Here is a 26,802-nt window from a genome sequence, read left to right on the forward strand (position 1 = left end):
AAAATTGAAAAAATTGTCAACGCTTAAGCCTAGATAATGTTCTGACCTAAAGGTTTAATAATAATTTAATTCACTATAACATGAAAACTAACAGTAGACTATTGAAACTAGTGGATGGAAATGTCCCATGTCATATGTGTACAATAAGACGAAGACAACAAATGTATGGGTAGCGTCCTTTTAAAAACTATTCTGGCTAAAAATCCATTGTTAATAAAGTACACAACTTAAAAAAACAGAAAACTAATTTACGTCCCTTATTTTAACAGTCCAACAAGACACTCTAAAGATATAAAAATAATACCAGTACCGCAGATGAAGTTACGTTTTTTTTTATAAAATAAGTCACGATAATCTAACCCAGTGGTTCCGTGGTTCAGTTTCTCCACGGTGCACTTTTTTGGACTAAATATAGCCGTGGCGCCTTGCTGTGAAATGTGAACACCATAAGTGTTCAGAACAAAAAAAACTCATTAATAACGAATTTTCGAAAAAAAAAATTTTTTATTATGAGCCGAAGACCGCGGTGCCTTTAGAATGTGCCCGCGGTACACAGTTTTGGAACCCCTGATCTAACCTACCTACTCAATTTTTTATTAAAAACAATCATCCCTTTCCACTCGGTGAAATCCTTTGAAAAGCTATTAGTACTACAACTCCACTGGTGTCGAGATATTCTCCTGATTACTAAAAAAATATTGTATAAATAAAGTTAATACAATAAAACACTAAATAATTGGTAATATGTAGTATCACCAATGGGTGGCTTCTGCCATCAAAAGCTTAATTTGTATATTTTTTTACACTTTTCATTGCAATGTTCGCCAACTGTTGCTGCTCCACTATAGGTTAATATTCATAATAATGTAATCGTTTTCCTAAAAACCTGTGTTTTATATTGTTTTAATATTATTATTAAAAGTGTTCAGAACGAGTATAAAATTAATTAAGTACATTTTTCTATCCCACCAAACTACATGACGTTCTATTTTACAATACACAATTTATAAATTGTTATGACGTGGTGTTATTGACAATTTTTTTGCACGCCACCTTTTTTTCTGTATACATAACGTCATATTATATCATATTATTATTCTGTAGTGTTTTATTGTTACAAAGCGTTTTAAATAATTCAAGGGTGTCCCAATTGAAGTAAAAAATTGATTAAGTTGAACAATTTCATGATCGTAATATTCAGAACACTGTTGAGGTACTATAGTTAAGGGTGCTACTCACTTGTAGAGCCAGTGGCGCCGAACCCTATGTTAAGGTCAGGCCATGACCCGACATATTTTGAAAATGAAAGATAGGGCCGCCTCATATTGACCATTTTCCTCTCCACGGAATGCAATTTTTTCCGATATTAAGATGTTGGGCCTCTTGAAATATTTTTCACCCTACTAGATTTTTAGGACTTCGGCGCCATCGCCACTGTGTAGAGCTCTCCTCAAAGGACAACACCAAATAGTTATGTGTGCGAATGAAAATAAGCCATATATAAATTATTCGTGTGACTATTTATTTTAGAATACATAGGTAGTATCCCAAGTGTTCTGGTCGCGTGCTGTATCAGAACGTAAAATTAAATTGTACTAAGTCTCCTGAATGTATTAAAAACACGATAGAAATTTCGTTATACTCGCATTTATAACATCTTGTGTACATCCACAATATATTTTTCAAAAATAATAATAATGTAAATAATTTAATTTTAACAATATACATAATATTAATTACATTAAAAATAATAAATTATAACACAATTAAGAATAAGTAAAATCAATTTAACATGTGACTAAAATATTTGGTTCCTTGAAACTTAACACAAAAATATAGAAAGTTTATTTTTAGTGCTAATCACAAATTAATATAATATTGCTAAGATTAACTGTTAATCATAACTTAAAGTGTCAATAAATGGAATTTCTTCAGAGTCTGTACTCCGTGACTTAACTTTGTTATTAGTGTAAAGACTAAAGAGGATATAACTTCAGAGGTCTTCTTTCAATTCATACGGTATGTCGAAAGGAGCAACACTTTTGGTGCGCAAATAGTAATCACCTCTTGCCCTGAAAACAGTAGAAATCTCTCTTATGTTGTGTTAAACGCATTATTGTTAGCGTAAAATGTACAATGTTGTAAGACGGAGAAAACAAAAAACATTCAATGTTTATGATAAAAATTGATTAAACCTACCAAATTATTAAAAGAAAAAATACTTATAGTAGATATAATAAAACATGTATTATAAATACTAAAAAATATTTATAAAAATTGACGAACAGTCTCCGCTTACAATTGTTTATAATCGAATAAAAAACAATGCATTTGGTTATGGATTTTGATTATAAATTGCGAGATTCGTTTAATCTGTCTTAAGTATTTTCCATTTGCATAAAAAATTAATTCAGAATTAATAAAATTAATCATCTCAATTGTGTTTGTAACATATTCACATATTTTAACTGGAAGAAACGTAGAACAATACGAGCATCGAACCAAGGTGAAATTGGATGAATTAGATAGTATGATATACGTATATAAATATTTAATCTATGTTACGCCTAGATTATGAAGTAATTATTTAAAAATCCACACTTTCAGATTTCAAAACTATTTATATTTACCACTTAAAACAGTTGGTTACCCAATCCGTAAAAAGCTTTAATGAGAATCAGTGCGGAATCGATCGGTTGAGATGTGTGGCAGATGAGTGACAAAAAAACATTGATTTACAAATTCTGAAACTGAAATACCAATTAAAACAAACTTTTTGAAAATTATTGACACCGGTCCGGGATCTATCGGATGACGTGGTGGGGGGGGGGGGCTACATGATGTTGCCTCTCCCCAAATTTTGAAATAACTTCCTTAGCTTACATTAAAAAGGAATTGAAAATTCCAAAAATACATTTGTAAATTATTGACATGTTTGTAAAGGTTTGAAATTTATCAGATAAAAATGAGAAGCCAACTTTACTAATATGAGATTCTAAATAGCTTACGGATTGAACCAACTTTTTAAAGAAATCTTAGAGGATGGATTTTTGAACAACTACTTCATAATCTAGGCCTAGCAATCTAGCATACATTATATATGTAATATGTATATTACATTATTCTTATAATTTGACTTCACCTGGATTCTATCCTTATATCGATCTATATTTTTTATAGTATCATACAAACACGATTGAAATTATTGATTTTTAATGATTTTATTCGACGCAAAAAACTGGAGGCAAATCCAACAAATGCTTCAAAGCCGACGCGTGACATGATTCTAATATCGTTAAGATTGGTTTCCATCTTAATGTGTTTAAATAAAAAAAAAAAAAAAAAAATAATAAGCTATAAATACCAAACCTAGTCTCAGTATAATCTATTGATATCAATTATATTAGTTATATTGAAAAAAGGTTTTTGAGTCTATTGATCAATTAATCTCGCATATGCCAACGTCTATTTTTACGTTTATACACATTATTAAACTGTAATAACTATATTATAAAGACATAATAGATTCTAAGCTATCTAAAAAATGAAATAAATTATATTAAACGCCTTGTGATTTCTACTAACTTGGCCGAAGCGTTGTGTCCCATCGGCGTTTTATCGTCGTCGTCGCAATTTCGCTCCACGTAATCATTCCAGGTACTGCACTTATACCCCATCATCGAACCAGGGTTGTACACAGAGTCTTCGTAAAGGATATACGCCCTCGAGTGGCTGCATCCAACTGCATTAGAAAGACAATATTAATTGTCAGTGAGTGAAGACGGGATGTGGTATAATATTTTGATTTTTGGTATTATTATATTCCGTCATACGCATTGGGTATAGGTAGGTACGTCACAAGTTTTATATTCTTAAGGTCCTGTGGTATTTTCTAAACCGACACCTATGTATGGAAATGACTGTTTGAGAATCGACCGAAGACTATGCCAATACAATTTTAAATCGTCTTCTGGTATAACTACCGCGATCAGTGTTGTACAAAGATAACCAAAAAACTATCTCGATAAGATAAATACATAAAACTTAAAGTACTTAACTAGATAATGGATAAAAGATAACCGAATTCATCTAGATAAAAACAGATAATTTAAAATGGCTATTGAACGATTGAGAACATTTTACCTTTTTGGCCGAACGATTGAGAACACTTAAAAATAACAAAGAACTTACCGCTGACCCCAAAAAAGGATACGATTGAGAACGAATTTACGTGCAACGTTACCATATCATTTATTATTTATCATTTAACAAATATTGTTGAAGAAAATCATATGTAATATAAATATGTTTAAAAATGAAAAAAATGTAGAATTATAGGAATATGTATTATATATATGAATATTAATAAATTTTTCCTTTTTTTACCCTGTTCCATTGTTGCTATTTTTAACCGTCTATAATACGAATACTTCGTTGACGTTTATGCGACGACTAAAACGCCTAAAGTCATTCTGTCGTATATCTGGTATAAAAGTTACAAATAACATACAGTTAATTCGATAATCATCCGATATAAATATTAAAAATCAACTGTATTAATCGTTCAGTCAAAAAGTTATAACGTTTTTAATCGTTCGATAGTCGATTATCGTGCTTAAATTATTGTTCGATTAAATTTGGCAACGTTGAAAATAAAATAAAAATATCGAGCGTTCTCAATCGTATTTTACCGTTTAAAATAACTTCACAATTTGAAGCTTCATACCTAATTATAAAATTAAAATTTTGTTGTAAATAAAATAATATTAGATTAGGCATAATATATCATTATGATCTATTTCCTTTGAAATTATTTTCTTTTATTTACTAATTTTGAAACAGAAAATAAGTAAGTACAATCTCCTTTTTGTTTAGTATACCCAATCATAATTTTTAACATTATATTATATAACTTTTTTTTTAAGATATTGAGTTTTTAACCAGTTTTAAATACTTTACATAAAAATTCAAAATGATAGCTAAACAATTATCAAATTAAATTTACAATTTAAATAATTATTAACATTGAAAATAATATATAGTTATTTGTTTATTACTTGGTGTCTATGTGTAGTTATACAATTAATAATTATTATAGTTTTAACTAAATGTATTATTATATTAAATTATTCTACAACTATTATACAAACATACACCTATATTTAATATGATGCAATAAATTATTTGATGTCAGATACGAAATATAGTTATAACTTATCTATATAATATTTAAATCTACTCTTGCGATGAACAATGAACTACGAACAAAATCTTGAGCGTACCAACAACCAAGTTATATACAGAGTAAGTAAAGTAACAATGAATTATACATAAATATGAGCCACGGCCGTAGAACGACGACGTCGCGGTCGACTATTGTGCGACCATTATTTCGCAAGGCTGCATATAGGTACATATAGGTACTATGAGACCTCGTCCTGAGGGTTTTACAAATAGAACTTGAAAGTTGAATCGAATAGAAAAAAAAGGTATAACAAACTTAAAAAATAAAAATCCTCATAAAAAAAAATATATATATATGTATAAATAATTTAGATAATTTATGTGCTATATTTATAGGCAAACAGGTTGGTACTCACCGAGTCCAAATAACCTATCGAGGTTTATACCATCGTAGCAGCCCGGTTGAGGTACGCTGCCGCCATTCGGGAAGAAATCCGCGTGCCCCGCCGAGTTATAAATGCCAGTTGATCCACCGGAAGTGTGTATGATGTCCACGAACAGAGCGTCCGCTTTTTTCAGCCCTTTTTTCTGCAGCTTTGCAACCTCAAAGCCCGGTCCGGCTGGATCGAGACCTAAGGCGAGACGTTATTTTCTAAATGCTCATTCGAACATCGATGATCAGCTATAATAACATATCAATTCCTGCTCGTTGCTCACCCGTTATCCGGCCGATTTTTCTCGATTTCATCAGTGACCCACACACACCGGCGATGTGGGCACCGAGACTGTGCCCGATCAAGTGTATGTCCTCCGGTTCGATGACGTCAAGGTTCACGATGTTGTCCAACACCCTGGCCAGTTTGGCACCTATTTTTGACGTCATCAACACCGGTAGCAAATAATTCCGGAATGCCGCTATGCCACCCCAGTCCACGGTTATCACGTTATATCCGCCGACTTTTAAGTAAGCTGTTTGATAAATGTCAAAATATACCTAAATGTATTATATTCACATTGCGTCAGCCACCGGGCCGACTGAATTCCTACTTAATAAGTACATAAATTTGGCACCACACAAGAAGAATAAATTTATGTTTGTAATGACGTGTATATATAGCGTGTACGACAACAAATCGATTGGTAATAATTTTGTCTTTTTGTCGAGAAACATTTCTACATAAAAAATTGGTGTAACGCTGGCAGCGTTACGTTACACTTTCAGCAGCTGAACGTCACAATATTTCCGAAATCGACTTTCCCATAAAAACGAATTGAAGAAATACATTTATATCGGTAGGTACAACCTATTACCATGCCAATTTTGTGTTTTTAGCGCAAGGTAGGTTTTTTAGCGCTCAGTACTCACTATAACAACACGTCTTAAATTAATGAGACATACAATAAATATTTTATCATGATCTTTAGATATTTAGTTGACCAACATTATATATTCGAACTCATTTGATTCGTTACTTAACATTATTTGCATTCAAAAAATTTTATAAAATAAAATATAAAGATTTTATTTCTAATTACATTCAGAATAATTGAAGTAAAATTGTAAGAAATTTTCTAACCGACCGAAAGACTTTAAAAAAATATAATACATCTTACCGGTTTTGATACAAGACACGCTATCCTCGTGTATAATGGAGTCGAGCCATCCATGTATGATCACTTTTAAAGGCAAATTCGGAATCCAGTGTTCTAATATTTCGTACTCGTGATTGGATTTTATTTTTATTGATTTATGGTTACCAATTATCCTAAAATCAATGGCCATGATTAATCTTAACTTCTATATCGATACAAACACTTTTCTCATATTATAATTATTTTATTATTGTAATGATTATTATTTGTATAGTAATATTGTATTAAAAATACGTATTTCAAACCAATCTATATTAATTATCCGCAGCGTCGATTTAATTTTATAATATTATACCTAATACATTCCTACCTATGTTGAATATTATCATCAGTCTAAACTAAAAATTATCTTAAATTGTATTTAAAATAAATAAATCTCAACACAATTACTTAATGTATTTTTTGTATACAGATTGTAAATAATTTCTATCAAAAACAAAAATTCTATTTTTATTTCATTTGAAATTAGTAAACTACCCATATAAGTGTTTACAAATACACCGTGCAAACTATGTTTGATTTCGTTGAGGAGTACCTACGTGAATTTTGAAGATTTTATTGGTCAGCTGTTATGACGGATCAAGAAAACCCAATCTATAATAATTGGAGATTCGAACTTCCAATTCGTGATGTTACACTTAAATGTTGATCCTCATCGAGGAATGACGCGCGGGTTGATTGTTGAAACTGCACCGATACGTTTTGATATGGTAAGTATATTGAAATTAGTACTTAATCAGTACCTATTTAGTATTATATTAAAATTTTAAGTCATCCTATCACTGTATTCTAACGTAAATCTATAATTGCATTTTGCCATAATTAAAAATAATGACAATAATAGATTTGACATAGGTCACCAAGAAGTCAACGAAATTGATAAAATAGTTATTATTTTTGAATCTCAGTGTTGTCGAACGCTGAAGTTAGTCAGTTATGGTAAAATAAATATAATCAATTTACGGATTATAAACCATTAAGCACGAAGCGTTTGATTTGCCCTCAGAGTAGATTATGTGGTTATGCATTAGATATATTATCTTAATCCATCGTTTTCAAAATTAATATCATCGTTACTACAGTGTTACACACCCATCACGGCCCACTCAACTCCTGAATTAGCTTCAATATTTTTATTTGTATCGTGCCGACATGATATGGTATTATTATTGTTTATGCTGTTGTATGTACCATAACATTACAAGTCATTGCAAATCATTGCAAATCATAGAAAACAGCATTTTAACGAGTACTTAACATCAAAAATGTATAATATATGATTAAAAAACATGTACAGTGGCACCGAAGTATATTTTACCTTGCACAATTTTACTCGTATAAAGATCATTATATCTCACTTTTTGACGCATAACTATCAACTGACACGTAATAATAAGCATCAACATAATTAAGTTAGTTGTTTCTATATCTGATGCATAGGTATATAATTATATATATATATTTTATCTGCCTTGTGAGTTTTACCCGTTCAATATTGAACCGGCTGAATTTCTGTTCGGCGCCACCGCTTAGTGTTTATCAGTGGTTCTTAAGCTGTCGACATTTGTTGACCCTCGCCCCGGGGGTCCATGACACTCGTGTCGGAAGTTCGCGGCGCCATCAGTGACTCCGACCAAAGGCAATCGGTGTTATGATTGTGATTTATCGTAATAAATGTAATGATAAAAAGTTAATCGGAAGAAAATTAGGAAGGCGTCCCGTGATTTTAAGACGTTTTCATCGAGGGTACGCGTACATCAAAAGTTTAAGAACCACTGGCTTATACTAATGCTAATATTATTATTGTTAACATTATTACGTCGGGGTATTACATACGAATTCCAATATCTGATGTCCACGTTTTTATCGTTGATGGACAACGTTTGTAAGTATTTCACATTAAACCCATCCCATCTGACGACCGCTTTTTGAACGAAACGCAAAGTGCTCTTCACTAAACATGCTAGAGTGGACAAACACACATAGAATACTTGAAAAATTTTTAAATCGGATTCACAGATACGACGTGTCATGTCGCGAGAGTGCGTATAGTAAGTATATGGTTAGGTTAGGTTAGCCTATTGGTTGATAACCAATATGGTTTAGAAGTTGATCTGTGATGGCTAATCCCTATGGACCATTGCATAGGTACTCGGTTGTGCGAGTTTGCAACACATGATACCAAAAAAAAAGCAATGTCTAATCACAATACGATATGATCGGCACGACACGGCATAGCTGTGAATTAACCATATACATAAGTATATAAACAATGTTTATATTTGTCTATGGAATTAACACACTGGAATTTATGCTGGTAATATACAGTTAATATAAATATTATGAGTACAGTGTATTATACGCGGTTTAACTATAGTATTATTTTTGTATTATTATTCAGGTACCTATTTCTGATACACTTTGGGTATATTAACCGATGAATAAAAAAAAAAAAGTGCTAAAAACAATAAGCAATCACAGTTAAATATTCATATCCTTGATTTCGAAAAAAAAAACAACTAATAATTCTTAATTTTTTTGAGTATATTATATTATTATCTTTTAAAAAGGCATAATATGTTAATTTATTTGATAGGTCTGGAAAAATCTAAAATGCCACATCTAAAGTAGGCGCCATATTACTATAGGCCGCAACTTATATCTTTTGCTAAACAACTATGATACTCTTTTGCCAAATACGACTCGTATAATAAAGAATATGTGTGACAGGAATTATATTATAACTTATGAAAATAAACGTAATTAAGCGGAAAATGACTGGCGACCGATGTTCTGTTCGATTACAATATAAATTATCATATGCGGTCTGGTAAAAACTTTTATCTCTCCAGTCAAAAAACTGAAATTACGTCACCACGTATAATAACATTTATCATTCATTGTATACAACTCTAAAACCAAAACGGCAAAATCTAATCGATATGACGACAATATTATGCGTAGTGATCATCACCATAGGCGCAATTTCAATAAAAAAAAACTAAGGGTGCTTATGCTATACATTTTGTCATTTTAGTTTTTTTTTTTTGAAAGAAGAAGTTTTTGATACATAAGCACGATCATTATTTGAGGGTGCTAATTTTAAAATTGGGGGTGCTAATATCCCCTAAGCCCCCCTATTTGTGCCTATGATCATCACGACGTTCTGATACCTATACGATTATTATAGGCACTAGGCCATCGTTGTCTACGTATAAGCATAATATTAAATATAATTTAAATACGATGCGAATAACTATATTATATTTTTCTGTCCGACCCGTTTTACGCTGATTTACCGTTGTTCTGTTGGATCACGAGCACGAGGATTGTCGTGGTGATGTTGAGCAGCATTGTTCAACGAGGCGATAGCAACAAGTGTGATCGAAAATCGGATACGATACTAAAACATACACCATCTAAAAAATAATATTTGTGTCTGAGCGCACGAAACCGACGGCTCTAGCACGAATGCCCGATGTACGTGAACGGTTTTGTCGTAGTCGTTTCGAACATATCATTATTATTGTTTCCGGCGTTAATATCGTTTTTTACGAAAAAAAAAAAAAATATTATTATTATTAATAACAATCCGTAGCCCGCTGGCGTAGTACAACGACAGCGATTACCTATATTATAGGTATAACATATACGGTTCGGCGGTCTGTATATGGTGTGTTAGTGTTGCAGCAGTCGTATCATTGTGTGTCGTCACTTAACCCGACAGAACGCAATATTATAATGGGCGAAAACACATTCGAACGACACATATTACTATTATTGCATTATTATTATAATTTTTTATTATTTCAACGCATTACGGCGGGATCGGTGTAGGCACTGCTCGTTCGGATTTTACATTTGCGTGACGTCTGCAGCAGTGTGCGCGAGCAACGTGAATATTGTAATAATATAATATTTCACACATTACCGCAACGCACAGTACGATAACGATTGATTATAACAAGACAATAATTATCATTCCGTGGCGTTTGCCGAACTCGATAATATGATATTATATTATTATGTAGAACACCGCCGACGCCGCGCCGCGTGGCATAACATTCGGGAGGAACGAATATATTCGGTTAATTTTCTTTTTCTGGTACGCCACGTCCGTTTATCTCAACAACAATTATTATGATGACCGATAATATTAAACCAATATCATATTAGACGTGTTGTCGACGACGAAACGTAATTAAGTAGGTATTGGTCCATTGGTCGCATTACTCGTATTGATGAAAATATATTGTAATAACTAATAAGCAATAACGAACTGCAAAAACATGAAACGCTCGACAGCCCGAGCCCTATATCGTCACTGCCGCTGCAGTGGCCGACTGTCTAGAAAATTATATTATATTATAAGTTTATCGACAGAAAATTATTATATTATTATTTATTGCTATAATTAAAGCAATAATAATGTATAAATACATACATACATTTTATGGTCCGAGATAGCAGTTAGGTACTGCTGTATAACGTGCGTTCGTCATCCAAATCGTTTAGGCAATCAGCAATCAACTGGGCAATGAATGTAGTTCGGTACAGTCGATATGCTTTACGCGATGCGGTAATAATTATTTCTCAATCAAACGGCGATGCGATACTATAACAGCGATTATCATTTATTAAATTTTAAAAGACGCGTTTAATGTATAGGATGGTTCATCGAGCATGCCTACCCTCATTGTTTCATTTAACAACGACTTTGTTCAAATTTTGTATCTTTAATTTTCTAGTATACTAAATAGTAAATATATCTAACCATATATTATTAAAATTGTTGATGTATTTTGTTCTACTTAAGGATTGTCCTGAGGTGATAGAAATTTCTGTTTTCAATATGATTATTCACTTTTTCATTGTAAATTATTCGATACATATTAATTTCAAGATGTTAAGAGTACAAGATGTTTCTCATAACTCACTTAAAAATTGAATTATCGTACAAAACCAACGTACAAACACAAATAATATACTTACCATACACTTTCATAATAGGTCGATTCATTGTAATTTTTAAACTAAATGAGCTACAAGTGTTCTGCTGAGCGTAAATTTGCTATATTACACACTGGTAAGACGGAGACAACAAATACCACTGTTACGTATTCTTAATGTTGGTTCCTAATTCACAATTCGAACGAGTAGTTTTTCATTCGTTCTATAATCGCGTGGCGGCCAATACACAACCCGTCGGGTAACTTACGTCACTTGTCGGTAACCCTGTAGAAGGGGGAGAGTGTACTGTATTTTTAGGTCGGTTCAAATAAATAAAAGTTGGATAAATAGTCGGCGGTGGTGCGAGGTACCCCGACGCAAACGAAAACCACAAAGTTTTGAGGAATAAAAAATTGTTTTAATATTTACAAACTGTATTGTAGATAGGTATCTAGTTAATTATAATTTCACTGCAATATTACCGAATTGTGCACAAACGTTCTCTAAATATTTAATACATTTATAAAATTGAATAAAACAATATGTCATTGAATACGATTAGTAAGCAGTAGTGTGTACATAATCGATTGGATAATCTATTAAATTTTATTGGATCATTATAAATTACCTAATCAGTTTTTTTTAGTATAGCCAGGCATAAATTAAAATGCTTTTCATAAAAGTAAGAGTAAATCAATAATCACTGTTCGTATTACGTTTATTTGCCTTCCATACGCTATAGGTAATATAAACGAATAATAATAATTTAATCGCATTACAATTTTAAAAATAATAATAGAACTTGCTCCGCAGTATAGCAGGTGTTCAACGTGTGTCTCGTCATAATTAAGTACAAGACGCGTATACGTCACTGTATAACGAATGTATTCAATTTCAATTCTATGATAAATCATGGTAAACGATGAAAAACGATTCGGAATATAGGATGCTCGTAAATTTCATTATCTAAAGATATGTTTTAGTATTAAATCCAAAAGGTCAAGAAATATCATGCATGTGGATGTACGCTGTTTTTTTTTAAATAACTGTATGAGAAAATCCTGTGATCTCCTTGTAATTTACCTTTTCGATCATTTTTTATTCACTGTTATTTGTTTTTGAATTACAGAAAAACAAAACCGATTTTGACAATAATTGGTTTCGCAACATTCCCGGTTTTTATTGTATTTTTTTTTTTTGTTTTTCCTAAATACATTTTGAAACGTTCGAAAATGTATTCTCTCAAAGCACAAATCTAAGGCCAATTTACATCCAAAACCCTTTCTGAAAGTTTAAAATTGGTCCATTTTTAAAATCCTCCTCTCAAAAAATCTTCCTATTAACTATATCATATAAATTATTCAGAGTTAGCCTTATTATATCAGCTATATAAATCTAAAATCTTCAATAAATCCTTTACACAATTATTGTCTCATTTTTAGAATAGATACTGATATAAGAATATAGAATCATTATAGTGGACTTTTACCTCCCCAAAACGTGGCGTCAGACACAAAAATAATAATAATAAAAAAACACACATCATTGTAAAATCAATATATTCATCACTACGTTCAGAATCTGAAAATTGGAATTTCCAAGTACTATTAGACTCTAATACCTAACTGTCGAAACTTGTTTTTGACTATCAAAGTAGGTATACTTTGATATACTTTGGTATGCTATCATCACTGCCTCTCAATGATAACTATTTTATAATAATAAATGTGTTATAAATAGCATATAAATTATTTGTCTAGAGTATTTGTTATCTATTATGTATGTTATTTGTCAATGTTTTTATTTTTTTTATCATTAACACATAGTTTCTCTTTGAAAGGTTTAGTAAATATTATTTTAAAATGTAACTGTCTTAATATGAAAGTCATATAGTATAAATTACATTAAATTTTGAATATAGGTACGAATTATCGTATAATACTATAGTATTATACCTATATCATCAAATATCTTATGATGAGTAATGTATAACCAACATATTATTAAATATTTTTTAAGAATTTTATATTTAGGACTAGGTAATAATTTGGAAGGATCATAAAAACCGAAAAAATTGTTTATAAGAAGGGGAATTAAATTCCCACTTCCAATTTTCCAAGTAAACATAAAACATTCTCCAAATTTATAAGGCCTTCTTAAATATAGTTTTTTATTAATTTGGGTCTCTGTGAACGTCTCGATCACGCTGTTCTGAAATATTTAATATAAATTAATCTCGTACATTTATGCAATGTAAACTAACTGCATAGTACATAGGTCCATTTTTACTATTCGTTATTGATAACCATCATTACTTATTCATTATTATTCACCTATACAATCTGTTGATGAATAACTATGTATTAATAACGAAAAAAAATTTATTTATCGCATGTATCTTTACAAGTAATTATTATAATATGACATTATCTTTTGAAGTTCGAACGCATCCATAGGTTAGGGTTATGAGTGATATCATATGAATATATAGGTAGTGCATATTTTTTATACTATATACTACGTAGTCATATTTATCAGCTTAATCAATTCCAAAAGGACTCGATTTTTCGGTCTTCATGTAGAATTCACCCCGATCACTAGAAAATAGCAACAACAATTAGTCCTTAAACCTATTATTGACACAATATGCCTTGTTACAATGTATTTATATTGAAATATAAAAAATATGGAAAACTGGGCATCATAGGTACTTGTGTAAATAATTAAAAAAGTTGCATACTATACATACTTGTTTATGAAACAATAAAGGTAGGTACCTATTTGTAATAATTTAATATCATTTTATAAAAGTTGTGATCAAAATATTAAAAAAGTTAAAATTTATCTATAAAAAATTTAAAACAGAGCCTACCATTATTTTCAATACAAGTACGTATATAGTGTAACCAATGATGGTATCAAACACATTATAATTAGTTATTCAACTAATTATAATATGTTTGATAAAATTTATAATTTAAGATAAATATTATACTATAATATAATACTTAGGTATAGATTTCAAATTTGTACAATATTCATTAAAAATCGATTTAGGTACATTAAATTAACAATTAAAATTAAATTGTTGGCAATAATTATATTGACCATTATAAATTAGAATTCCGACAGCTTATATCCTTTTTGGATATGACAAATTCACCATTATTTTTCCTGTTCAAAAACCATGAACGTTGAACGGCAAGAACCATGTCACCTTATAATAAATTCACCTGGTTATTGTGTCATGTCCCATTAGAATTTTGGTGTTGTTTTCACACTTATTCGACTTAAAGTCCAACCACGAATCACATTGTGTCGCGACGAAAGATTTTCTATAGTACAATGAGTCAGCATAGAGAATGTACGCTCTCGAATGACTGCCAGAAACTGTAATCAATTTAATAATAGTATCATTATTGAAAAATGTAGTGTAAATGTTCTTTTCTATACAATTAATTTGTCAACATTTAAATTATCGTGATACATAGGTTATAGGTACATTAATTTGAATATGTATACATTTCCATGACTTTGAGGTGTGAAATGTATTCGTCTGCATTTATTTTTAGTATAAGTATAAGTACTACTTTATTAGGTACATAACAGTCACCATACATTAGACAAAAATTTTAAATTGTATATTGCTATAATTTCTATTAGATTTGATGTATGATATATATATTGAAAATATCAGATATGAAACATTTATTAATTATTACAAAAATTAGTTTAAATATTTTATTTCAAACTCATAGTTGAACAACTGGGCAATATTAACTTAGTATACGATTTATTAATTTTTGACAAAACAATATCATTATAATTATTGTTTTTCGACGATACACATGATTAGATCATCTAATTTTTCGTTGATAACGTGCTCGCAATAATTAAGCGTTTTGATTTGACAGCTGGTAGCTGATAGGTATTTACTTGCATCCACCGCCCTGAAGAGATTATATCCGGGTTGTGGCGCTACTCCACCATTTGGATAGAAATCTACGTGGCCCAATCTATCCATACAGCCAAGAGTCCCTGCGGCTGTGTGTATCACGTCCACAAACTCGGCATCGTCTTTGTCCAAGCGTTCTTTCTGGATAGGAATACACTCAAACCCTGGGGAAGCTGGATCTAGACCTATTGAACCACAGTGGTATAAAATATATATTATACACTACGCTCACCTGAACTGTAAATTTGAACTTTATTCAGTGATTACGCACATGATGCGTTATGATATAAATATATATTTAAAAAAAATATGTATATTAAGTACCCCATATTTTATAATAATGATTTATAAGTTTATACAATGAACACTGCCAGTCTAATATATAGGTATAATTAATTAAAATTCACCGGTCTTACAATAGATATTTGACAAATAAAATAATCGTTATCAAAACTGATTAATGACAATCATTGACACAATCAAACGCTGTATAATCGAATATTCGAATTATTAACGACAGACAATTCCCATCACTAGTACCTACGTACAGTCGAATGTTCATTAACACATTATAAAATACTTTAAATGTACATTAACGGCTCTTTTATACTTTATTTACACAAAATATTCATTTTTAATCAATGCAGCGGGTTTTTGTACAACCCTTGAAAGTCATAATTTTTTTTTTAAATCTTATTAATAAATCTTAATCAATATTTACATTGAGTGTATTGTTAGGATCAAACAATTATGATGGTTACAATAATAAATTACTCGAACGTTATTTTATGCATTATGGTATCGTCTAATCTGCTGGGGAACCGCAAGTTCACGAGAGTAGCAGCTATAAAATTACATAGTTAATTCCTACACATATGAAATGTATACATTTTTACACGAATGTAAAAATAAGATATGTATAAATTCTTACACGATAAAAAAATGTAACGCGTAATTTTTAAGCTTCTATGCCAATCGTACGCTAATTTTACACTGTTAAATCGATTGTTTATCTTTGGTTATTATTGGAATATAAAACGTTAATACTGCAGCGAAATTGGCTGAATTATAATAAAATGTATGAGATGCACATATTATATTATTATGATTTTTTGATTTTTTTAAGAAAAGTATCTTGATAACTTACGGTAATCAATTTTTTTACGATATAGGATTTTACACATATCTTCCACTTTGTCTACTGTGTAAGGACTAATACTTACAAAATATTATCTCATATCTTCTGCCTTTTAGGAACCATCATATTATGTATATTTTTTACTTGCTAGGAACTTATTACATTCACCTAATCTGCTCACCGGTGATCCTGCCGATTTTTCCTGACTTAAAATTAGAACCACACGATCCCATGACGTGGGCACCGAGACTGTGACCAATTAAATGTATGTCCGACGCTTTTGTCCCCGTGTGTGTGATCATATTGTCCAAAAATTCGGCGATCACTTTACCAACAGATACGGTCAGGATAGCCGGTTTGTAGTAAATGATATTTTCTGCGATATGGCTCCAATCCACCGAAATCACGTTGTACCCTCCAATATCGACATAAGCTATAAATATTATGCAAACATATTGTCAACAGCTATTACTATCGCATAGTTTAGAATATTGTAATTTATAGGTAAGCTCCCAGTATAGCGTAGGCAGGATTACATGAGTAAATCATTTTAATAATAATAAATAATTTAAATAATTCCGTTAACAGTTTTTGTATGATTGGTTGTAACAAATTATAAATTAATAATTTAATTTATATCTATTATTAAAAGTTACCAACATTTTATCGACTCTGTGTATTAAAATGGTTGTAAATCAGATCTTTTTTATAAAATAAAAAAATTTCAGGGTGGGTCAGAACCCTAGAACCCTACCCCTGCGAACACCACTGAATACTACCCCACACATAGCACTATATACAGATTATATAACATTTTTGTACAAACTGCAGTGTTTATAGCAAAGGAAACATATTTTTGTATTAGTTTACTTCTTTGTACACCTGATCAACTCATAATTAATTCAATATTTAAATATGGTTCATAATTTATATCGTGATTCTTAGAATATAATGCCAAATTGTGCGTGTGGGCTTGCCTGAAGCGGATTTAATACCGTGATTTTCTGCCTATGTCGAACACATGCACGGCAGCCGTGTTCTTTGCCAATATTGATATGGTGAAAAGGAAAATATAGAAAATTCTGAAAACATATTTGAATTTTTTGTTAAGTCTGCTTGAAATAGATATTCCCACATTTTTTGTTGTTTTGATTTTAACTTCTCCAAAAATTGAAGTATTCCAATTTTTTAAATATCTATAGCCTTGTTTAAAAAAACAGTTTTTGGAATACTCAGGATACTATCAAAACGTGAGGAAATCAATCTCAAGAGTCTTGACAACAAGTTCAAATTTGTTTATAGAATTCTTATCATTTCTTAGATCGATCGGTATGTTTGGCAAAGAACACGTTTAAAATCCTATATCACGTTTGTGTTAGACAAAGACAGAAATCGCGGTGTCGAATCCCCTTATTGGCATTCAACGTACCGGTCTTAATGATAAACACTCCAGTGAAATTATTGTCTGACGCAAGCCATCCGTGAGTAATAACTTTTAAGGGGTAATCATCAATCCAATAATCGAGTACACTTGATTCGTTACCAAATTTGATTTCTATTGATTTATTATTTCCAAGAATACTGTTTTAGATACATAAAAAGTCTATTATCAAAACATTGTAAAAAAATAAAATAAAAAATATAAAACATTGATTATAAATATATATTTTTTTTAATTGTACATATAAGGCAAAAAAGTCCATTGGGCTTAAGGAAAAATAATTATGTAATTACATATTAATTGTGTAGTTACTAAATCTAAGTGTTAATTATATTTTTGTTTGGAGGTTGGCAACTGTAATGAACAGGATGATATTTGGTATTGATTGAGTGTGATTGCTTAGTGTTTCTGGTAGTGATTTAGTACGGTTATGTCTTGTTCGGATATTGTAGTAAAATGTTTGGCATTCTGTGAGGATGTGGATGATGGTGACTTGGACACCGCATGATTGAAACATCATTTCTTTCTTGGCCATAAGGAAGCTGTAAAAAATTTGAGTGTTGCCGATTCTGAGTCTAGTTGTTATGACATCGAATTTTAATATTGTTTGCATTATGCACATTGCGATTACAATTGGACAACCGAATTTGAGGGCAATTAAAAACTTTTACATTTAATATTTGGAATTATCACTGTGAAATTATATTATGCTGTGATTAGTATGTGATAACAGATGAAAGCAAACCCATCACAGAATTTTGTGGTGCCCAACTCCAATGTAATACCTTGGCTGTGTGACTGTATAGGAAAGTCAGCCATCTATAATAGTTTCACATTTTACCTGAGATTTAAGGCATATATGCGTTGATTAACCGTAACAAATATTATGACGATACTTAATTTTCGATTTTGAACATTTCAAAAAAACTAGTTGAAAAACTAGACGTTATTTTATAGTGTGAGAGGATGACATTTGAGTCCTACAATTTTTAATATTAGGTAATTTTATTTATTGTGGTTACCATAAGCTGTTGGCTGTTTAAATGATCAAATCGTGTGTGTATAATAATTATAATGTGTATATATAAATACATTATATATAAATATAATGCGTATAATATAACTGTAGAACTGATATTGTATTATAATACTGATCATGTTTTATAATATAAAATTTTTATAACTTCTCCGTAAAACGTCAAGCAATAAAAATCACCTAGTCGAATTTGTAAAAATTTAATTTTTAGGGGTCTCCGAAAATGGAAAAAATTTGCACATAGTCTAAGGGGAAAAAAAGTTTGGGAACTTCTGTTTTATGTTTTCAAATTCAATAAATGTCGTCTAGACTAAATATAGTTAAAGGGTTTTCGAATGTTATATTGCGTACCTACATAATATAACAATTATTAACAATATAATGAAAAATAACACTAGTGTGTCGTTCAATTTTTTTACATATCTTTTAAGGTTATATTGCATATCATGTACCTAATGGATAATAATGTAACAATTTATGTATGCAAACCTAGAAGCTATAGTTCTAATAGAAGACAATTCAAAACTAACAAAATAATAAATTTATAAAATATGAATTAACAACGTGTTGTAAGTTGTAATTTTCTCGTGAAAAAGGGCCCACCACCTATATACTGCAGATAGTAGATTTTTAAATTTGTTTAATTTTGATATCATTATATTATTGTGTACCTAGTTTTTTTTTTCGTTTTGACATTATAAACGTGATATAACGTGTTAAAATTAAACACAACTACACCTAAGTGCATGTATACGTACGAGTTACAATAGAGGAAATCCAATTTTGATCCATTGATAAATAATGTTTCATTCTCTTCTCGAGAACTGTCATTCAGATCATTCGAAGTGTCGTCATTTTTTTGTTTGAATATTAGAAACTGAGCTAGAATGTGATAAATGATAATAATATTAAATGTCATAAAATATTTTTTTTAAATAAGGTGTTTTCTTTTGATAAAAGAAAAAATCACAAACGATTTCTTCGATCTATAATCATATATTGCATTAAACAAGTCTCATATTTATGTATAATAGTTATCTATATGTCATCATATTATCGTAACGATCAAATCGTGATCGAAATCCGTAATACATTCTTACGGTTATCACGATACTGTCTATCGACACAATATTATGTGTCAGATGTGAAATCGAATACGAGTGTGTTCTAATAGGTCATATTAGGTATTAATTATTATACAGACCGTAATGGATCAACTGAAACACAAACAGCAGGACTGTTGCAGCGGATACGTTCATATTAGTATCATCAAAAAGAAAATGTTCGACACCGAATACTGTGAATATAATACTACATCTATACTTAAATAATTTGTGCAATATAACGGAGTCACGGCACCGTTGTATAACTGACAAGCGCGATTGTTATTTACATATGATTAACTATTTAAATTAGATTTACCCACAAACATTTGCTAATCTTTTGATTATGTTATTATTATTCGTTCGGTTTTTTTTTTTTCAGAAGGACTTAGGACAATTTACTCTGCTTGATCATGTGTGTACTACATTTCTGTTTGCATATGTCCGGATCGACTCGTTATACTTATTGCAATCAACCTGCACTCGACGACCGTAATTGTGAAAACAGACCAACCAAACAAATTTAACAACGTCCTATTCTTGGAATACTTATAACGATCAATTACGAAACCTATAAAGTATAAATACACTCAACGTATTTAGCAAGTGGTGTGTGTTTGTTTTAGTCATTGCAGATTTTCGTGTTTATAATTTATTGAATGTACTTTACACATTATTATTGTGTACCTAAACAAATGTATACCTATTATAAAATATACGTTAAACGCATACTAAACCGTCGTCGTCATTCGTCGTGTACCTATTGTGAAATTATATATTTTTTTCTAATAACGATCATTTCATACAACGATTTAAAAAAGTTTGTAAAAAATCATCCACCCGACTCATTACCAATTCAAAACATACATTTTAATATTGTACTATATTGCAATCGAGATATTATGTAGGTAATATAAGTAGTATGTTTTGGTCGGTTCTATGTACCCCACAAATCCCATAAATCCCAGCCTATAGAGCTATGCTTTCGCGACCATGATCGGCCGTGCCCCCTCCAATCCGATCCATGCCTATCAGTTACGTGCCCTGCCCCTACCCTCCCATCCATACCTATAAGTTACATACCCCCCCCCCGGTTCTTATCTATTCATATATGCCTATGCCTATGCCTATTACATACCATATCATACCCTGCCCTCAATGTCTATCACATACATCTCCAACCTTGTCTCTCCCCATCCCATCGATACATTTCCTGAAAGTATAAAAATATAATATGTTCTAATACCTACTTCCTTTTCTCTACATCGTGATCCATTCCATCGATTGAATTAGATAACTTTCCATCATTAAGCTGCTAGCTGACATCATAGTGGTGTTGTAATATTATAAAAAATGTTTGATTCGGTAATAGAAATATATATTATATATTTTGGTTACTAAAATATTGATATTATACATATCTATGTATCTGATTATTAAATAGTGTTATATAAAAGATGGAACGATATTAATTATTTGTGTACTGAGGTATATGATTAGAGACGTACTGACTGATTATTGATAATTGTAGGACTAGGTACAGGATTATTGATTTCTAATATATTTAGGTAATGGTAATATTTTAAACCATGAATTGGTAAAATATTACCTAGTCATTTACCATGTTAAAAGATTAATCCATTTAATATTTTCAAATATTTTGGGGTACTTTCAAATTGTTAAAATAATAGTTAATAATTAGGTCTAGTATACCTATAATGTTCTATGTATATTGTATATTGTAACAATTTTTTAACGATGTGAGAACTTCACTTTTTGGTTAGTACAATAATTTGAAAGTGTCTGGTTGAGTAAATTTATAGGTACATTTATAACATCCTGTTCATTTGAAGTATTTAATTGTTTATTGTTATCATTATTTGAAGAATTATTGCTATCTGAAGAAATATAAGAACAATCCTGATTTTCGACCACTACACGCCTTCTTTTACTTCTGTTTGATAGTTTATGGAATTTAGAAAAAGGTCTGGGTATCCTAAAAACAAGATAATTCCCGACACAATAATTGAATATTGAAAAAATTTAAAAAAAGAATCAAATTTAAAATGCAATAATAGATATAGGTGGCCAATATTTTAAATTACTTTTAAACACAAATGCAATTAATTAATCAAACAGAAAGCTTATTTACAACCTATGCTTTGATTTTTTAAATATTTAGCAAAACTATAGACACCAAAGTTAAAAATGAACATATTATACTAAAAAATTCAATTTTTAACAAATTAGGTATACCACAAATTAAATAATTAAGAGGATATTTGCGTAGTATTTGTTATCCCTCTCTCTTTGACCCACACGCAACATAAAAAAGTTTATGTTCACAACAATGATTAGAACCATATTAATTTCTCAAACTAAAGTGGAATGACCTGTTATAAAAATTAAAGGTAACATTATTATAAGACATAAATTATTATATCTAGGCATCTCGTAAGCGTTTTATTATATTTTAATTTTAAGGTAAGTTATGTTTTTTTTAAGATGTACAAACATTTACTTAATTATTTAAAAATAACAATTGATAACTAAAAATAATAATATTGGTTAGAATGAAAAAAATTTAAAAAAATTTTTTAAATATTAAACTAGATTTATAAAATATAATAAATAGTAATAATAGTTTATTGTTAGGTAATAAATATGTATAACGTTATTACCTGTAGTCATATTTAGCAAACCTTTTCAAGTTTGTTAGACAATATAGCCAACGATTATAACATTATTAAGTAGCAGTTTGAACGGCGTAATATGAACAGCACTAAAAAAAACATAAACGAAACGTGAAATACGACTTCGGAAATACAATTTACAAACCACGATGGCGATGCACACTGTAGTACACTAGTACTGTACATTAAATTTGAGACTTGTGTATTTTTTGACAGAAAGAAATATAGAATGGGTATAATGACTTTTTGGTTAATTAGGCGGATTATACCACGGTTACAGCTAACACAATTCAATATTATTATTATTATTAGGTGATGGTTGTAGTAAATAGCACGGACTAAGATTTGAGGGTCACAAGCAAGAGGCCACGACGACAGCAGTCACCAGGAGGCAGGAACGAGAGGTTACAGTGCGCGAATGGCAGAGCCTGTGGAACCTCACTACGAAGGCGGCGTGGACGAGGAGATTGATTCTCCGAGTGCCGTTTATAAATAAATAACCATACAATATAATATAGCTGGACAGAGGCAGACCAATCTCCCGCTCACTTGTCCTCAAAAGACAATAACAACAAATTAACAATCATGAAGGGCTATATCCCTTCTATATTGCCCTTCGGGCCACAGTAAAATACACTTAATTAAGTTGTAGCGCCGCGCTGAGGTTCTCCCCTCCTTATACGTTCTGCATCCTCCTTCTGTAGCATGACTCTGGTTGCATATCTGGACGCCACTTTCCAGCATTCGGGAGCGGCTAGCATCTTTCCGATCACGGATTCTGGATCAAATTCACAGATAACGCGTACCACCTCGGCTCGCTCCTCTTCCCAACTCGTGCATAGGAACAATTGTGCGCTCAGCGTCATCCGTCTCATCTCCACAGTGATGGCATACTGTTGTCGATTCCTTGCCAATTCTCTGTAGGAATGTTCCGAAGCACCCATCATGACCACTGAGCAACTGTGTCAGATGGAAAGTCATGAAACCGGATAATATAATCTAACCTAACCTTGAACCAACCACTAAAATTGTATCGATATTTATGGAAAAAAAAAAACCAAAAAAGTTTGTAACGTGGTCGGGGATGATCCGTTAAATATAAGATATTTAGGAAGAAGTTATAGTTCTTTTGAATATATTTTATTATTTATATTACGGAACAGGAAAGGCTTAATATATATTCAGCATAATATTTATGTTATGTATATGATATTGATATATATTATATAGTATAATATAGGTTTCTATTGTTCATATCATGTTAATACAATATATGTATGTAACAATCGTTACATTACCCCCTTCCTTTTTTTAAACATTTTCAATATGACATATTGCCATCCTAAACAATATTCACTGTAATTCGTTTTTTTTATTATTTAAATACTACCTTCCTTTTTTTATGGTTTAATTGATTGAAATTTTACTAGAGTTTATTATTTTCCACCACTATGAAATATTGACTAATATTTAACTTAGGTGATACGTGTAATACATCTTACATCATACACTGAACTTATACAAATAAATATATATGTCCAGTTATTAATATTTTTTTGCTTTGTTTGGCCTCACAAATGCGATCATACGTATGTTATATGTTTATTATTAAGAGAGTCCCATATTTTTTGTTCTATTCATTATTTTTTGACAATAGTGTATGTATGTATCTATAATGATTAGCTAAATCTACATAATATTTTTTGATTGTCAATCACGTGTTTTTTGTTAATTGTTTTTGTTTCTGTAAAATTTCAACCAGTTTAAAGCCTTTTTAAAATTTTTAAAGTTAAAGTGTTTTTTATTTAATGACATCGTATCTATTTTTGTTTATCTTTTTTTACCATATATATCTATATACGTATATACATATATCCTACCATACATTTACAGTATATTTATATTATCATCCGACATCTGTATTCTGACTTATTTTTCTGTATCTCAGTTCCGTTGTCTGATTAGAAACGTCACCGATCCCTCATCTAGTGTTGAATCAGGTTGGCAAGTTGTTCGTTGTTCGCCCCGCGGGTTGGTGTGCTGTTATGACTTCATCAGTGTAGTGATATAGACTGAGTATGAACTTGATGACTTGACTGATAGTGGCCGCCGTATGTTTGGGTTTGGTGCTTATGATTCGTGGAAATGGTCATAAATTGGTACTGTCGTGGGTGGTTGCCTCAGCTTATAAATTTCCTCACTATTTTTTTTTTTATCTTTTATAGGGGGGGGGGGACTTAAATTATCTCTATGCTAAAAAAATAATACATATATGATTAATAATTGATATCATTACACTATTCTATCTCGACACCTTATCCTTTTGTTTTTAATAAATTCTTGATTTGTTTCCCCTGTATAACATAAGTTTTTTTATGGTTAATAATGGGTAATTATATAACTTAGTATAAAATCGCATATACATATTCCATACTGATGAATAATATTGTTTGAAATAGTATAATTATTTTCATTTTGTTTCTCTATTTCTGTCACTACATAATATAATGTATTGGTAGATTCTTTAAGATCTTTGAGATTTGAGATTTTTAATTTTTGTAAGTTATAAGATATCTTTGATGATTGGATTATTTTGATTTTATTTGTTAACTGTTCTAAATTTACAAGGTTAAAATCTGGATAATAATCTGTAAACACTGTTCCGTTCGTTTCTTTTAGTGGTGTTAGTATTGTGGATGATGTGTATACTGTGCAGTCTTTAGGTATTTTTAAAATACCTGTGCCGTGTAAAGTATAAAACGTTGTTGATGTTGTAAATACCATGGTGGTTACAATTTTATTCGTTGTCCAGAAAATAACAAAATTATTACGTAGTAATTTTTCAAAATGGGCGTTATTGAAGTAACCATGTCGTACTTCGCCGTTTTCTGGTGACTTTATTAAAGTATCTGAATTGAAAAGCTGAATCTCACATATTGGGTATGTTTTGAAATATACAACATTTGTTAGTAAAAAATATTTTGTTTGACCTAGAGTATTACAATTAGCATAGTCGTTCTCTGTTAAAGAAATGAATTTATGTTTGTCTAGTGAGACTGCTAAGTATGGGTTATGTGGTTGAATAAATACAAATTGTGATGTAATTATTTCTAACGGCATCGTAATAGGGACGCACCGTAATAAGATGTCCCTCAGTCAGGCCCAAAGATGGACCGCTATTCGAGTAGCGAGGTGTCATAGGACCGTGTCCGACATGGATGCCCAGGTCCTAGCTAGGATGCCCTCTGCGCACCTTCTGGCAGTTGAGCGGAGCAGAATTGAGGGTCGCAAGCAAGAGGCCACAACGACAGCAGTCATCAGGAGGCAGGAACGAGAGGTTACAGTGCGCGAATGGCAGAGCCTGTGGAACCTCACTACGAAGGCGGCGTGGACGAGGAGATTGATTCCGGATAACCTAACCTAACCTAACCTTGACCCAACCACTAAAATTGTATCGATATTTATGAAAAAAAAAAAAACCAAAAAAGTTTGTAACGTGGTCGGGGATGACCCGTAAAATATAAGATATTCAGGAAGAAGTTATAGTTCTTTTGAATATATTTTCACCGTAGCATGAATGGTATTAGGATCTTAATATTACAAATAAATAACGATTGGTCTAAATTATTATTAATACAAACAAATTTAT

General features: G+C 30.9%; 2 protein-coding genes across 3 annotated transcripts; both read right to left on the reverse strand.

Annotated features, from left to right (window-relative positions):
* Positions 1 to 1,501: 1,501 nt before the first annotated feature.
* LOC107165953 (lipoprotein lipase-like) lies at positions 1,502 to 11,092 on the reverse strand. Of its 2 annotated transcripts, XM_089225308.1 has the most exons (7): positions 10,137 to 11,092; positions 8,674 to 8,800; positions 6,799 to 6,950; positions 5,902 to 6,153; positions 5,601 to 5,816; positions 3,586 to 3,742; positions 1,502 to 2,072 (listed from the first exon to the last, which is right to left on the reverse strand). In XM_089225308.1, the coding sequence occupies exons 1-7, from the start codon at positions 10,189 to 10,191 to the stop codon at positions 1,994 to 1,996; spliced, it is 1,038 nt and encodes a 345-aa protein (XP_089081434.1). In that variant the 5' UTR covers positions 10,192 to 11,092; the 3' UTR covers positions 1,502 to 1,993. The 2 variants fall into 2 exon arrangements, with proteins under 2 accessions (XP_089081434.1, XP_089081435.1); XM_089225309.1 differs by lacking the exon at positions 10,137 to 11,092 and having other exon boundaries at positions 8,670 to 8,801.
* Positions 11,093 to 14,150: 3,058 nt separating this feature from the next.
* LOC149056457 (lipase member H-B-like) lies at positions 14,151 to 20,715 on the reverse strand. Its single transcript, XM_089225310.1, has 7 exons — positions 20,562 to 20,715; positions 20,116 to 20,239; positions 18,310 to 18,461; positions 17,062 to 17,313; positions 15,724 to 15,927; positions 15,021 to 15,177; positions 14,151 to 14,384 (listed from the first exon to the last, which is right to left on the reverse strand). The coding sequence occupies exons 1-7, from the start codon at positions 20,614 to 20,616 to the stop codon at positions 14,327 to 14,329; spliced, it is 1,002 nt and encodes a 333-aa protein (XP_089081436.1). The 5' UTR covers positions 20,617 to 20,715; the 3' UTR covers positions 14,151 to 14,326.
* Positions 20,716 to 26,802: the final 6,087 nt, after the last annotated feature.

Source organism: Diuraphis noxia, unplaced genomic scaffold (assembly GCF_037042655.1).
Source record: "Diuraphis noxia isolate RWA-SAM2 unplaced genomic scaffold, SU_Dnox_SAM2 contig0004, whole genome shotgun sequence".
Taxonomy (NCBI): domain Eukaryota; kingdom Metazoa; phylum Arthropoda; class Insecta; order Hemiptera; family Aphididae; genus Diuraphis; species Diuraphis noxia.

Coding starts and splice junctions, on each gene's coding strand:
- LOC107165953 (XM_089225308.1), bottom strand. CDS start 10,191: ATGCTGCTCAACATCACCACGACAATCCTCGTGCTCGTGATCCAACAG. Junction 5,817..5,901: donor AAAAATCGGCCGGATAACGG/GTGAGCAACGAG, acceptor GTCTCGCCTTAG/GTCTCGATCCAGCCGGACCG. Junction 3,743..5,600: donor CGATAGGTTATTTGGACTCG/GTGAGTACCAAC, acceptor TTTCTAATGCAG/TTGGATGCAGCCACTCGAGG.
- LOC149056457 (XM_089225310.1), bottom strand. CDS start 20,616: ATGAACGTATCCGCTGCAACAGTCCTGCTGTTTGTGTTTCAGTTGATC. Junction 20,240..20,561: donor GTTTCAGTTGATCCATTACG/GTCTGTATAATA, acceptor ATCACATTCTAG/CTCAGTTTCTAATATTCAAA. Junction 18,462..20,115: donor GATTTCCTCTATTGTAACTC/GTACGTATACAT, acceptor TATCTAAAACAG/TATTCTTGGAAATAATAAAT.